The sequence below is a fragment of the Canis lupus genome, chromosome 1 (assembly GCF_011100685.1).
Source record: "Canis lupus familiaris isolate Mischka breed German Shepherd chromosome 1, alternate assembly UU_Cfam_GSD_1.0, whole genome shotgun sequence".
Taxonomy (NCBI): domain Eukaryota; kingdom Metazoa; phylum Chordata; class Mammalia; order Carnivora; family Canidae; genus Canis; species Canis lupus.
In genome coordinates, this window is record NC_049222.1 from 62,832,836 (window position 1) to 62,848,932 (window position 16,097).

At 36.7% G+C, this 16,097-nt stretch overlaps 1 protein-coding gene across 2 annotated transcripts in view; it reads left to right on the forward strand.

The window, feature by feature from the left end:
- CLVS2 (clavesin 2) overlaps nucleotides 1-16,097 on the forward strand; it is a 71,044-nt gene that overhangs the window by 41,394 nt on the left and 13,553 nt on the right. For both annotated transcript variants that reach the window (XM_038526697.1, XM_038526698.1), the window contains one exon: nucleotides 10,789-10,899. In XM_038526697.1, the coding sequence (XP_038382625.1) occupies nucleotides 10,789-10,899 (111 nt within the window). The remainder of the gene's footprint in view (nucleotides 1-10,788; nucleotides 10,900-16,097) is intronic.

Below are 16,097 nucleotides of genomic sequence, written 5' to 3' on the forward strand. Positions count from 1 at the left end.
CAAAATTAAAAACTTAGAACTGATGGTCTATGTTAAGATTGCAGCAGCGTTAAGAACACCACAAAACACTCATTTTTACTCAAGCAGATGATAATCATGTGTTATCTTGGAAGAGGAAAGCACAATTCCTTGCTTTTCTCTGGGCCTGTAGCTTTATAAACTGGAGAAGCCCTTGACCACCACTGTGCTCTGAGTGACCTGAGAAGATTCCTCTTAGTGTTCTTGAGTGGAAGTTAAAAGACTCTCTTAGTCCAAATAATAAATTCTGATTGTAGAATCACGAAAGCCATGCAATAAAATCCCTTTGCATTCAACATGTTGGTGTGAGACCTGAGCTGCCTACAGCATATGTCCACTCACAATTAAAGGTGATGATTATTCTACACTTTAGAATCCCTGTGGCAGGTTTCCTAGTAATTTGCCTTGAGAACATACAGCCCTTCAGAAAATCCTTCTATGCTTTCTTTTATGCACCCTATAAAGGAGAACATCAGGCAACATCATTGTACATGGGCATCATTTCTAATTAACTTAAAAATTAAACCAGAGGACACCCTTGGATAAAACTGAAAAAGAACAAATCTAGCCCATATCTATAATGAGAACTGAATTTCATAAAAGGAGAGCGACAGAGCAAAAGAGAATTATTAGGAGTCACAGTGTCACGAAGTATTCATTAGCTAAATATTGATGTATATAGAATGGGGGGAGGAATGGCTACTTTTTAAATAGAAATGTCAGAAATGACATGTATTTGCCTTTGGGCAGAGCACATTCTGTTGACCACCCTTAAGAGAAATACATGTTGACACACTTGTATTCATGATAGTTTAAACAATAGCTGACATTTTGCCAAAGGTCTTAGAACAAATAGATATTGTAAAATATGCAAATACAAATCTAGGTACATTAATTTTTAAATTAAAAAATCTAAAAAGTTATCTGTATTTTAGTGCATATGTAGATTAGGATTTTAGCACTTGGGAGGGCAAAATTATTTCAAAATATATTCATATCTTAAAATTTTTTAATTCTAAAAAAATGTTTACCTACGATGCCACATATTAATGGGAAATTAATGTATACTATTAATTACTCTTTTAAATGATCCGTTATGGTTAATCAATGTTTCTTAAAACACTTATTAAATTATGACATTGTTTTCTGAGGAATCATTAAAATTCAAGTCTGTAATTTATGTGCATTTTGTTTCAGAGATTGCTCATCAAATAGAAAACCTTGCTAAGTGCTTATTTTGAAATAAAATGTGATGTATCTTTGAAGGCTGACTTGTTTCCTCTAACAAGAATTGACTATTCATTTTTAACCATTTAATTATTTTTTTCTCTTTTCTCAAATTCCAAAGTGTTAAGTAAACTTTAGAAAATGTTAGTAATTATTGTTTCCATACATGTCAGAGCAATTACCTGTTTTGGTGAAGTTTGTTTCTACGCAGTTCTTTCCGTGTAACCCAGTTCCTTTATTGTCTGCTTACCTGGATAGCATGAGGGTTTAATGGGCAGTTAGAAGTTAAGAGGTTGGAGGTGAAGCATCCTCCTGCATTTGTACAACCCCAGCTTAAATGCTTATCTCTGCACCAGGTCAAGAGCCTTTGTTTTCAATCTGTTATTTGCATCCATTTACACATGGCTCATTACCAGTTATGAGGCAGGCATAGAAAAAGACATTCCAATTAGCTGGTCATTAAATAGTTTCCTGGCTGTTTTCTCTCAATTTGGCAAAACACACGAGTTAGAATATTTTGGTAAAAATCCTTGTTTCCCTCATGAAAGCAATGGAATGACTTACCTAGATGTGCCTGTCTGGTATTAATGAGACTACATATATGGGATTATATATCCCAGCTGTAGCTCCATTCTCTTTAGTTCCAGACACTGCACAGAATACTAGAGGTGGGAATGGAAGCAGGGCTTTGGAACTAGGACAAACCTGATTTCTTTCAGGAATATTAATCTTTTTTTTTTTTTTTTTGGAATGTTAATCTTTTAGAAGATGTGTAGGGTCTGCATACAAATAGCTTATTCAACATTCTAAAAGATAGGTATGAGTATACAAATGCTACTATACCAGCTAGAAAGAATATCTCCAAAAGACATATTTAGGAAAATATGGTGTGGTTAGTATATCCAGGCACATCAGTTATTCCCCCTACCATGTCCTGATTTTCTTTATTAGATCGGCTAAGAGAACAGATTAATAAAATTCTCTGAATTCTCTCTTAACAGAACTCCTAATTGAGGCCTTCCTACAACCGTTCAGAATGTTAGTTATGTATTTTCCACATTGGCACCTTTCACAGGCACTTTTGCATTTCTACTCCATTCTCTTCAATATTCTGGGCTGCATTTTAGATCTGTCCTTCTGGGGGATGCCTTCCCCATCCTACCTTCTTCCTAAGACATCTTTGTAAAGCAGCCAAATCTTAAATTTAAACATATCTGAAGGAAATTAATATTGATGCAGTCTAAGGAACTAGTAGTACCAACTGCTGTAATAGTTACCTTCTACTTTCTATACCTAGGCAGACTTTAAGAGAGAGGGTGATATTATTATATATGTTGTATACATATTAAGGCTTTGTAAAAATTATTCTCATAATTCTAGACTTTTACATATAATTTTATGTCATCTGTATAAAACTTAACTGAAAAGAATTAGAAGCATCCCCTAAGATGCTTAAAGTATTCCTTTTGTCTCTGGTTGATAAGGTGATGAGCACTTTTCTTTATTGTGCTTTATTTGATGTTTAGAATTTCTACAATAATCATGCTCAATAACTTTACTGAAATCATCATAATAGTGCAATATTTTTAATCTTAATATAATTCTAGGGATAGAGTTTTGAATTAAAATTGTAACTTCTAGGTGTTGCATACTATGATTTATCATTATATGCACTTTGCCATAGTGCATATAACAGTTGAAATTATGTGCTTCAAAAGTGCAGTAAAGGTAGAAAAGAAAAAAAAAAACGTTAAAAAAAGACTAATGGGGGTGCCAGAGTAGCACAGTCACTAAGTGTGTCTTGGTTTCAGTTCAGATTGTGATCTCAAGGTTGTGAGATTGAGGCCTGCATTGGACTCTGTGCTCAGTGTGGAGTCTGCTTGGGACTCAATCTCCCTCTCTCTCCCTTTGCCCCTCTTCCCCAAGCCACATGCTCTCTCTCTCCCTCTAAAATAAATCTAAATAAATAAATAAATAAATAAATAAATAAATAAATAAATCTTTTTTAAAAAGGCTAATGAATTTAGTTTTGAATGAGTGAGTTTTACATACAGTTTTTGCCTATGTTTACATGAGGTCACTTCTTAACACACTTGATCATTTTAGGAATCCTAGAGAGTCTTGTGAAACAGGACCAAAGTTGTAGATTAAATTCTCATAAAAGAGTCTATTTTGTTCATGTTTATGGCTACAAACTGTACCTTGATTGTACCAGAAATTACATTGATTTATGTTGTTCTCAAGACTGACTCCTTGTGATAGTATTGTCCTAACACATAATTTTTTTATTCACCAATATCAATTAAAGAACTGAATACTATATTAATGGTTCATTTTCCAAGTTTTCTTTTTTGAATGGCCAAACATCTGAGGCAAGCAAATTTTTGCTAGAAATGTGTGCATAACTTACTTATGTATATTTGATACATGTACATATATTTACCTCTCTCCAGAATACCCATAGTGCCAATATTTATAGTGTCTATATCACTTATATGCCAATGAGGAAAAGGTAGAGGCTTTGCTTTGATTGATATTATTTTGTAATTGTTGGCAATAGCAATCAACTTATAGGGAAACTCATATCTTGCATGAGGGGAATATTTCCAAAGTCATCTTCTCCCAAAGAAAGATTGAGTATATAGTCAACAGAGGCTTGGAGAGATGTTGAATTCCACTAGAGCTTTGGCAGCCAAGTTTCCATTAACTCAAGTACTCAGTCAAGATAATCCAGCACACTTTGTACATCCATCAAAAAGTGTACCACTCAAGAATAAAATGAATGGGAACAGGTAAATTGCCAGAAGTTTTTAGAAGGCAGAAATTCTGTTAACTTTCTTCAACCAATCTTGATTGTACTTTCACTGACTGCAAGGTACTTCTTATTTCATCATCTTCAGTGAAGAGCATTGTGGCCAGCAGAGTCAACGATCAGCATATTGTATGTTGCTATTTTATTTTATTTTATTTTATTTTATTTTTTTATTATTTTATTTTATGTTACTTTAGATTTTATTTATAGGAGAGAAAGAAAGAGAGAGAGCATGAACAGAGGGGAGAGGCAGAGAGAGAGGGAGAAGCAGACTCCTTGCTGAGCAAAGTGATCAAGCCAAAGTAAGGCTTGATCCCAGGATCCTGAGATCATGACCTGAGCTGAAGGCAGACATTTAACTGACTGAGACACCCAGTTATCCCTGTATGCTGTTATTTTAAATATTATGTTATACTATGTAGTGTTTTAGGACCAAACAACTTCCCATTAAACCACATTATAAAATTCCTTCATGGTCATTTCCATATGTATAAAGTAAAAATTGATATTTAATATGGTAGTCCAGGACTTAGGAGGTGTGCTTAATGGCTATGGTTGGCCATTAACAGTCCTATTAAATGTTTCAATTTTGCAGATAAGGAGATTGAGGCTCAGTTTACATATGTAGTAAGTACCAGAATCTATTCTATTCAAGAAACATTCATCTAGCTCTGCTCTAGGACACACACACACACTCTCTCTCTCTTTTAAAATATTGGGAATGTAAAGATGAAATCATACACAGTCTGGATCTGAGTTAATGTGCAAAGTAGAAATCTCTCTGGATGGTTCAAGGACAGATGAATTAAAATACAGGGAGCTTGTGCTTTAAAATTTCATTAGAAAAATGGGAGGAATTACAATGTCATTAGGGAGCTGTGTCTGCTTTCTTGGTTTTGAGGTCCCAACCCTGCAGATGTGATCCAGAGATCAAGAAACTGCTGTCTTCACCCTCTCACTACTGCCATCCCAGCAGCCTCTCACCTAGTGATACCTAGAAAGTGGAAGGTAGTATCCAGACACTGCCATAAACAGTTGCTCCCCTAGAGTTTTCCTAGCAGCTGCAACTGCAACAAAAATGTGACTGTGGCCTCCGGTTGGTCCTTTAAATCTTGTTCAAGTGTCTCTCACTGACAGAACTCTTATTTATAATCCAGCTGTAGGATTATAATTATGTTTTAGCCTTCTATCCCCTGCCCTATTGGGTGGGGCACCAAGTGAGTGGAAATGGATGCAGGCCCATCTCCAACAGACCATATAAAACGCAAAATCAAGCCTCAAAGAGCTCACATTTTAATAGTGGAAGCAGACAAATGAAGAGACAGTTTCAAGGTTATACAGGCAAGTGCAATGAGAGACTTAGGCACTGTGCTCCTGATGGCAGAGACTGGGCTTTTAAGAGAGAACAGGGCATGGAAAAGTGAGAGAAAGGATCAAAAAGAGCTTCCTGGAGATGATGTTGCCTGAGCTAGGCCTTAAAAGTTCAACATGAGAGGACAATGCAAAAAGGGAGGGGAGGCTATGCCAGGCACATGGGAGAGAACAAAGTCAACAAGCTTTAAAACTGCAAGTGGACTGCAACAGACATGAAGATGATGCAGGGAAGTGATGTCGTGCTAAGCTGGGAGTGGACACAGTGGATTTTGGGTTTTACTATGGCCATGAGAGTGAATACAAAAATATGAAGCTACACAAAGCTGAGGATATAAATATTGGAGGGCTTGGGGGCATGATTGGAAGCAAGTGGCTTATACTTCTGGTTTCTTGTTCTGCTTGGAAGAAGGTTGGAAGACTCTACCTTGTCCTGACAACAAATAAACAACCAGACTGGAAAATGAGGTGAGGTAACAGGGAAAACCATTGTTGCCAAGACTGGAGGGACAGGCAGGTAAACACAGGGAGTCTTGGCTTACTGGAGCAGAGATCCAGAAGGGGAAACAAACCATGGTGGGAACCAATGTTGGGGCAGGATATCATGAACTTTAAGTGACAAATTGCTGGAAGCTCACTGGGAATGAGGCTAAGAGTTAAAAATTCCAAGGAGCCCCATCCTAAGGGCTCCCCACACTTTTGTGAGATTTTCTTCATGGGTTGGATCAGGTTTTTAGTAAATATTAGAGAAAAATCCCCTTGTGTTTCTGTCAGAGGAAAAGGAGAAGAAACCATTTTGAAATATGCCAGAGCACTCTGTTGTTGTTGTTGTTGTTGTTGTTGCTGTTGTTACTGTTTTTCTCTTTCTGCTGGGGTATTATTAGAACCTAACTGGCCTGGGGGTAGAAAGATACCCAACTCTAGGCATCCACATGGGGAAGGGAAATACCCAACTCTAGGCTACCTGTCCCACCTCAGGGAAGAAAAAAAGACTGAGAAACACTTGGGAGTTCACAGTCCAGAGACAGACTCATTAGAAGACCAAGACCTAATCATAAAACTATAGAACACTTCCCTCCTACCACACCTACCACTGCATTACAGTTGGCTGATTTACAGCCCTTCCTTTTATCTGGTACATCATGTCTGGCTATCAGGAAAAGAAATTAAAAGGCGTACTAAAAAAAAATTTAAAAAAACACAACTTGAAGAGACAGAGCAAGCATCAGAACCAGACAGGGCAAGGAAGTCAGAATTATCAGACTGGGCATTTTAAACAATTTTGATTTATATACTAACTGCTCTAATGGATAAAGTAGACAATATGCAAAAGCAGATGGACTGTATAAGCAGAGAAATGGAAAGTGTAAGAAAGAAAAAAAAAAGATATCTGGAGATCAAAAACACCCTAACAGAAATGAAGAATGCCTTTGATGGACTTATTAGTGGACTGGACATGGCTAACGAAACAGTCTCTGAGCTTGGAGACTATATCAATAGGAACTTCCAAAATGGAAAGCAAAGAGAAAGAACGTTGGAACAAAAAAGGAATAGAGTAACCAGGAACTGGAAGCCAGGTACAGAAGGTATAACATATGTGTAATTGTAATACCACAAGGAGAAGAGAAAGAAAGGAAACAAGGCATCACAGTGAGGAGAAGAGAGGAATCAAGGATTATGCTGTCATTGTGTTGCACTTTGATGCCTGAGAGGTGGCACTGAATCAGAATTTTAACCTAGATTAATTTGATTGCAAAGTCATTGCTTTCCCTTCCTGTGCACCCTGTCTCAACTGTGATTTGGCACTGATCAAGTCCTTCTTTATGTAAAGATACATCCAAGAAATCCCATGAACTCATGTGTATGTTTTGTGTATACGTGTACATATTTATTTTTCAATAGAAGAAGCATGACCTCCACGGGATTGTAGTTTAAAAAAATCACTGAGCCAAGACGTTTGGTTTAACAACTTGATAGCTGATGTTTATTCACTTTTGTTTTAGAGATTAAATGCCTCTTCAGGAGTGGATTTTAAAAGCATTCTAAGTAGTTCTGCTTCAGGTAGTGCAGCAGGTTAAAAATTCCTGAAGATCTTCCCGCCATGAAACACAGAGTGTTAGATAAATCACAACAAAAATATCTTCAGATTCTTTGCAGAACTCTAGGGAGCAAGAAAGAAGTCATCACCCCTCAACTGCCCCTTGAACCCTAAAGCAAGAGCACAAAGTCTACTGGAAAAACAAAACAAAACAAAAAACAGGAGAATAAGTGAAGCCTAGGTGGTTCTGGAGGCAAATGTTGACTGCAGGAACCTACAGCTTTAGAGGGTAATGAATGCCTAGGGCCTGGGATGGATAGAAGCAAAGACTGGGTTTGCATACATTGTGGGCAAAGGGGGACTAGCTGTGAGACTGCATTCGTCCAGGTGCTCTATCCTTAGGGAAGGTTTGTGCAAGGAGAATCTCTGCTGGCTAGGAAACCTTTAAGAAAACCTCTCTGCCTCTCTCATAAGCAGGTGGAAAAATAATAGTAACGATAATAATATTGGTATTAATAATAATGATAATGTCTTCTCTGATAATCTGAGACCATAATTGTCTCCTCTGAGTCTGTGATTTTTTTTTTAAGATTTTATTTATTTATTCATGAGAGACACACAGAGAGAGAGAGAGGCAGAGACACAGGCAGAGGGAGAAGCAGGCTCCACGCAGGGAACCCGATGTGGAACTGGATCCCAGGTCTCCAGGATCACACCCTGGGCTGAAGGCGGCGCTAAACCGCTGAGCCACCAGGGCTGCCCTGAGTCTGAGATTTGAATGCACATTGTATAATCAGAGAGATCCCCCCCAAAAGGAAATTAAATTAAAGCCAAATCATGTTGATAGCACCTAGTAGGAACTGATACAGACCTTATCTGGAGAAAGGCATTCTCAAACTAGCTCTTTCAGGATTCCCAATGATTAATATTAACCAACTATAAGTTCACCATAAATAAGATCAGCAGAGAAAGTAACCAAATTCAGGGTCCCAAGGACTAAGACACAAAATACCTATGTATTAAGTGATTATGTTATTAAGTAATGTTATTAATGACAGAATTAAAATAAACAAAGTCCAAGTGACTAGGGAATTAAAGTTACATGAAAATCTATGTCATAACCTATAAATTGGCAAAAATTAAACAGATTGACGATACCAAGTGCTGTATGTGGAAGAGCTGCAACGTTCCTGATTGCTGGGGGATGGAGAGGCATAAATTGATGTAGTTGCTGTTACCAATTGTGTAAAGTATGTACACTCTATGACTTAAGACTTCAGATATATACCCCACATATACACTTGAACATGCCCAAGACGCATGTCCATAAACGAAGTCTACAGAGCAGAGGTACTGGTGATGCCTGGTGATGCACACCAGACAAAATATTTGTAAAACAATGTGCATTGACAAGAGAAAATAAATTATGACCTATCATACAATAGTATACCATACAATAGTGACAACTACAGTTGCACATGTGTAAAACTCAAATACGAGGAACTTCAAAAACAATATAATATGATGCTAGAAGAATACATTCATATATTTAGAAAGTTTAAGTACTTAGAAAACCTAACAGTATCTTTTAGGGGTTGTAAGTATATCCATAGCAAGAAATATAAAATATAGAAATAAATAAAATATACAAAATTATAAAATAAATAAGGAGTAAGATATTTATATATTTATAATGCTTATAAAATATAAGAAAAACATTTATAATATAAAATTTTAAAATGTGGTAGAGGAACAGAGAATATGAATAAAGTCAACTCTAAGGTTACCAACCACGTTCTATTTCTTTTTTTTTTTTTTTTTTTTACCACGTTCTATTTCTTAAGCTGAGTGGAGGGCACATGGATGTTTATCTTAGCATTCTCTTTATTGTACATAGATTATTTTCCTTTTATGTATAAAAATATCATAACTTAAAAACATACGATGTCTATATTTCTATGTAATTCATTTCTGTTATAATAAATTCTTGAGGAATGAAAACTACATGTTTATAAAAGAAGTAAGGTGCTTACATAAAAGGAGATGTATTTTACTTTTAGTTATTCCAATTTATTTATTTTTTAAGTATTGTTTTTTTATAGTGCGTTGCTGCCAGAGATAGAAATGGCTTTGCAAAAAAAAAAAAGTGCTATTGGCTCTGAAAATCAGCATAGAAAACCATGAATTAATTACTAATGCTCCTAAGTGTCTCCCCAAAGGTAAAACATGCACAGCATAAGCTGTGCATGTTTTTGACTAGACAATCTTTAAAAAAATTTTAAAAATGCACCTATGATTATTTCAGTTCCTTTAGTTTTTCTTTGTTCCCATTCATGCTCTAAAAAAAATCCAGAAGAATGTCAGTTATTATGATACTTCCTGAGAGACACCTCTAGTGGTATAGTTTTTGTTGTTTTTTTTAAGACTTTCATAGTTGAGTGTGGGATTTCGAACTAGTAGCAAGGATCCATTCATTTATGTGGAATCCATAGCACACTCAAGTGAGGTCAGATGTTGCAATCTATTCAGCTTAAGGATTTCCTTCATATTATGGAGTGAAGTGGGACGCACCTGTTTAGTCACAGATAGGAAGAAAAGACATCTTTACATCACTTCAGATTCAAGCCTTACTACACAAGTGAGTTCCTGCTGAAGAGGAGACTGGCTTTAGGATAGGCCTGTTTTCTTCCTGAAAAGGGGTGAGCTCAGAGGGTTTTGACTTCACCTAGCAATAATGCATCCCCAAATTTCCCACACTACAACGCAAAGTTTTTATTTTGCTTAAGCCTGTTTACCCCCTGTTTTTTACAGCTGAAATAAGGGAAGGAGAATGTTTATAATGAAGTTGACAACATAGAATAAAGTGAGTTTTGATACATGGTAGTGCTCACATTGTAGATAACTATAGTGACATTTAAGAAAATAATTTAGATATACTTTAAACAATTTAAATAAAATGCTTATCTAACATAGATTCAGTATTTGACAAATCCCTCGTGTCTTTTATTTCTGTTTCTTGGCCAATAGTGACTGTTAACAGTTTGTAGGCTTAAAATACAGCGTTCCTAAAAATGCTGAAGCTCTTATCAACAAACTGTTCTTGAGAAGGATTTGCTTTATTACGTATTGCTTCAGTTTAGGTCTGAAAGTTGCAATGTTTAGGGTGGTAAGTTTCTTCCTTCTTTCTTAGTCATCTTAACTCTACAAATAATCTCAGCTAAGTGTGCGGAATAACAAATTTATACACCGTATGACCTTCCTCAAGCCGTCTCAGTATATTAAAGCACGTGTTGGTTTTTCTCCCCACTCTGTGTTCCTCTAGGATAGTTTCCCAGCGAGGTTTGGAGGAATTCACTTTGTCAATCAGCCATGGTATATCCATGCCCTGTACACCGTGATCCGGCCTTTCCTCAAGGAGAAGACTCGGAAAAGGGTATTTGCTTGTTTCTTTGTTTTTGTATTCTTTTTCTTCCCATGTTCAACAAATTACGCTGCAAAATGTGTATGTAGTACTGGCCGTGGTAAAATCTACCCCTGTAGTGCATATAAGTATACTTTTAAGACATTTAAAAATTCTTCAAGACCCTATGATTAATTCTGATCAGTGTGTGTATGAAAGAAATATTTAAAAGCCTGCTCATTGGCTTTCCCACAAATGGGGAGAACATTGCAGTACATCATTATATAAAGCCTCAGTTTAAAAGTAAAAAAAAAATAAATAATTATGCCATGTTACTAGATTTTTATTAGTACACTTAATTTCAAGTAAAATCTAGATCAAAGTTATAATTTTATAAGCTGACAATGAATGTTAGTCATTTCATAATATGTATCACATTGAATATAGAGAGTTTTGTAGTATCTAACATAATTTTGTAGTGATTGTCATGTTCAATCATGCTTTTCAGAAAGAATGCTGATGTGTAGAGATATTAGTATTTCTTTAAATGACAAGTCACTTGCGTTTAAAGACTCGGTTTCATCTAACAATGAGGATCATTCAAAGCATCTACAACATAATAATCGTTGTTTTCTGCAAATAAGATAGTTTGTATAAAGCATTTGGCACAGTGCACGTACATGGTAAGGGCTGAACACATTTATCGTTATTATTAATAATATAGATTGCAAAATGCATTTTAATGTCCATTATTTCATTTTATCCTCCAAAAGCCTCTGAAGCATAAATTTAGTAAGCCTTATCTCCTATTTCACAGCTGAGAAAAGTAAGTCTTAAGACGGTTAAGTAACTTGCTTACTCATTTACACAGCTGTAGAGTTGTAGAGCTAATATATGAATCCAAATATTCCAGATTTAGAGCTATTTTTGCCTCCGTGCTGTGACCAATTTTCAAATGATTAGTTCCAAAGTAAAATATACTTCACTTCTAAATGTGTATTGAAAGTAATTTTCCATGTTTCTCAGTGAATGAGAAGGCACTTCAGGTATCTCCAAGCCATGTTATAGAGGCCTCATTGTGAGCATAAAGGGGAAATAATTGCTAAATATGTGTTTGTATCAACCGTTATTGAACAGAAGGTCTTCTGTATATGAATTTGTTGAAAATGTTCCGGCAGTAAAGGGGGAAGACTCTGTAAAAAATTGTAATTTATATCAGGAATTGTTTCTACCAGTGAGAATGAAATTAATTTACATGTTAGAGTTCAGAAAAGTGTATTGATGTGCTTCACAAATAACGCTTCCAAACTTTGTTTTATGAAGAGATGATCAGGATCCAAAACACCTGCTGGGGCTTTTAGTACATATTGCACTAGTGAATGCTTCTGTAGTATTCACTCTATGCCACATGCTGTTCTAAGGACCTTACATATGTTAATTCCGTTAATCCTTACGAGGACAGCTCTAGGGGAAGCACTGTTATTTTTCTCCTTCTAGGGATGAGAAAATGAGGCACAGAAGGCTAAGCAAATTGCTCTAAATCACACCTGGGAGATAGTAGAGCTGACCATGTGGATTTATTAAGAAGATCGTTCCAGAAAGACAAAGGCCCTGAGGTAGAAACTTGCCTGATATACTAGGCAAACAGCAAGAAGGCTCAGAAAGCTAGAGCAGAATGAGCTACTGAGGAGGGTGATACACGATGGGATAGAAGGGAATACGGTGTGCCAAATCATGTGGGGGCTTGTATTCAACTGCAAGGGTCTGGGCTTTCAGTCAGAATGATGGGGAAAAAGTTTGAAAGACTTGAGGACAGGGTGACTTGTTCTGAAGGGTGTTCTGTGGAAAAAGACTAAAGAGGATCAAGCAGGGTGTTCTGCTCTGTGGAAAATGACTAAAGAGGATCAAGTCTAAGATAATGAGGAAACCTCCAGGGCTGGGGCTATTTGATTGAATTGAGTAATTTTGACAATGCTTAGAAAAATTCACTGCTACTAGCATTATTCTAGATGGAAGGGAGGTATCTGGGCCTTACCATTTTGATTAAAACTATACGACTTGTAAATCTTCATATGAGAAAATAGTTATAGGTTAAAACACTTTTTGGTTTCTACCTATAGAATCAATATAAAGCACAAAGCTATTATATTTACTGGTATTCCAAGTGATCCAGCATCATAATATTACTCAAATGCTTTATACCGCAGATGCTATAAATCTGTGCTCTGAAAAACTGGTAAAAGAAAACTAAGGAACAGTTGTGAATCTTTTGTCACAAAAAGGAAATACCTGGTTCTTTCTTTATTTTTTTCTGATTAAATGAAACCTGACTTTGAGTCTCCAACATACTGGACTGATGGGAATATCAACCCTAGGTGGTATAGAATCCTTTCTTCTCAAAATCTCATTAATATCTGGAATCTTTTACATGGAGTCAAATTTCCCATCCAATATGGCCTCTTTGGACATCCTTACTCTTCAAGCCAGTATTATTTCCTTGAATTAAGATCTCCTTCTGCCCCCAAGTTGTCTGTGAAAAAAAATAGCATCTCCACTAAAGCTAGAACCCAAATGGCTAGTCTTCAACCCCAGGCACTCTTCAGCTATTCTAGGGTTATGGTCTCACCACTCCCCAAGAGCTGACAGGAAAACAGGCCTCCCCACTGATTGGTGCAACTTTCTACCTTTTCCTCAATATGATGGACTCTCTCTTCTATTCTTTGCTGATTCCCAAACACATTTTACTTCCCTCCCTTCCACTCAGGTCACCTACCATAATCTTAATGACACAGTATAGGGAAGTAAAATAAAAGTATTATTTAGGCTAATTCTTAGAATGGTAAGGTAATCGGAGGCAAGGGAGCCCACAAGAACAAGACATTCTTGCATGAAATGGTGGAAGAGAAAAAATGTAAGGAGAAAAATAACAGGAAAACTTGAATAAATGAAAGGCTTTCAGGATATGAGAGAAGAAGCCATGGAGATATCTAAAGGCAAGAATCTTCAGTCTCTTGAGACAAATGTGTGCATAGTGTGTTTCACCAGGGAGGAGGTATGAGATGTGTTCAGTGAAAGAGTTTATGGAGAGCCTTAGAAGATTTACTCTAAGGGAAAGGAAAAGCCGATGGAGAATTGTGAGCAGGGACACATGATCTAACTAACGTTGTGATATGGTCATTCTGGCTGCTGTGTTGAGAATAAAATGTAGGTGGTCAGAGTGGAAGTGGGGAGAACAGTTAGAAGGTTAGCACAGTAATACAATTTGAAGGATGATTGTAGTTTGATTAAAGGTTGTAGGGGTGAAAAAAAATAAAAATAAAATAAAAAAAAAAGGTTGTAGGGGCGGAATTGGTCAGATGTTCAGATTCATGATATATTTTGAATGAAGAACCGAAAAGATTTACTGACAACTTAGAAAGCAAATAAGGATGAGTTGAAGGTCTTAGCCTGAGAAACTAGAAGCAGTCATACCAGTAACTGATGTTCAAAAGAGAGAGGAACTGATTTCGGGAAAAAAAGTTGTAAGTTCAGTTTTGGACATATTAAGTTGGAGGTGCCCACTGACCTTTTTTTTGTGTGTGTGCCCATTGACCTTTTAAGTGGAAATGTCAAGTAGAGAGTGGAAAGAGCAATCTGAAGTTCAAAGGAATGGTCTGGATTCGATATATAAATGTTCACCGTGTGAACAATACTTAGGGCCAGTAGACTGAATGAGATCACCAGGAGTAGTAAGTACATTTAGAGAAAAGGATAAATCTAAGAAGTAAAGTCTGGAGCTCTGTGACACTAAGATGTTGGGCTGATGAGGAATAATTGGTAAAAGAGACTGAAAAGAAGCATCTGTCAAAGTAGGAGGAAATCAAGAGATGCTGGAAATAAATGTTTCAATGATGAGAGTCATTTATATCCAATGCTGCTGAGAGTTCAAGAAAAATAAGGGCTGAGAATTGGACCCTGATTTAGCAATGAGAAAAAGCCCGACAAGAGCTGTCTTCATGATGTAGAGTGGGAGGCAAGGCCTGTCTGGACTGGATTCAGGAAAAATGGGACTAGTGTATTTGGAAGGTGAAAATAAACAACTCCTTTGATGAGTTTTGTAATAAAGAGAAGGAGAGAAATAAGATAATAACTGGAAGTAGAAGTCTGGCCAAGAGAGGTTTTGTGTGTCTGAGGGGGGAATGGGAAGAGAAGAGTTGGCAAGTTTGTCCTCTGATGGAAAAGATCCAGCAGATGGAGGAAATTTGATGATGTTGAGAGAGACAGAAGAGAATTGCTTGAGCAATCTAACTGAGTAGAGGAGAGGGGATGGCTTCTAGTGCACAGGTGGAGAGGGTGGCCTTTGTAGAGTTTATCTTTCCATTGTACTAGGAGCGGAGGCGCAGCATATGGACACAGATGCTGGTGGGTGGGTCGCATCTGGTTGCCCTATTTTTTCAGTGAAAGAGAAAACAAGGCCAAAGCTGAAAGTGATGTTGAGGGAGGAGGTAGCAGGATGTTAGCAAAGAGAGAGGAAGTAGTGTGCTAGGATTTCATTTACTTCTCTAAGGATTTATTATGAGAACTCACGCATAACTTGAAAGACGTTTCTTACGTGAAGAAACGCTTCTAATGAAATAAGGTCGTATAATTAATAAAACAAGAGTTTTAAGTGTTAGAACTTAACTATCCCCCCCAAATTATTTTGATTTTTTATGAGAAGAATCTAAGCTTGTGTGTGTGTGTATGTATGTGTGTGTAGGGGGGGCTATTGTGCTCTGCAAAGAGGAGTGGGAAGGTGTAAACTTTGCAATTAACCTAATGTACATTGGAGCAGATGGCATCTTCCACCTCTGTAGGCTCCACATCAAGTATTTCAAGCAGCCATTTGCTCTGCCTATTTTGGCCAGTGACCTGCTCTCATCTGCTTTTCCTGGTCTGAAATCTGTTGAAATTACTTGTTAGTTGATAATTTCCATCCCTATCATTTTGCTGTATGTTGTAGACTGGTTTTTCTTTGTTTTTCTATACGTTGACGTCAGTCAACTCAAAAATTATGGAAAGCAAAGATAATTATGTTAGTCTATTCATCATGAACCTGAAGTACAAGTCCCTTATAAGCCATAAGTGACGATTTCTAAGTTACTTACAAGCTATAATCATTAAAAAATATGACATAAATTATATGAGAGGACACGAATGCTTTTTCAGAGAAGGCTGATCTATAGTTTTGAGATGGAAATGAAGGAAGAGAA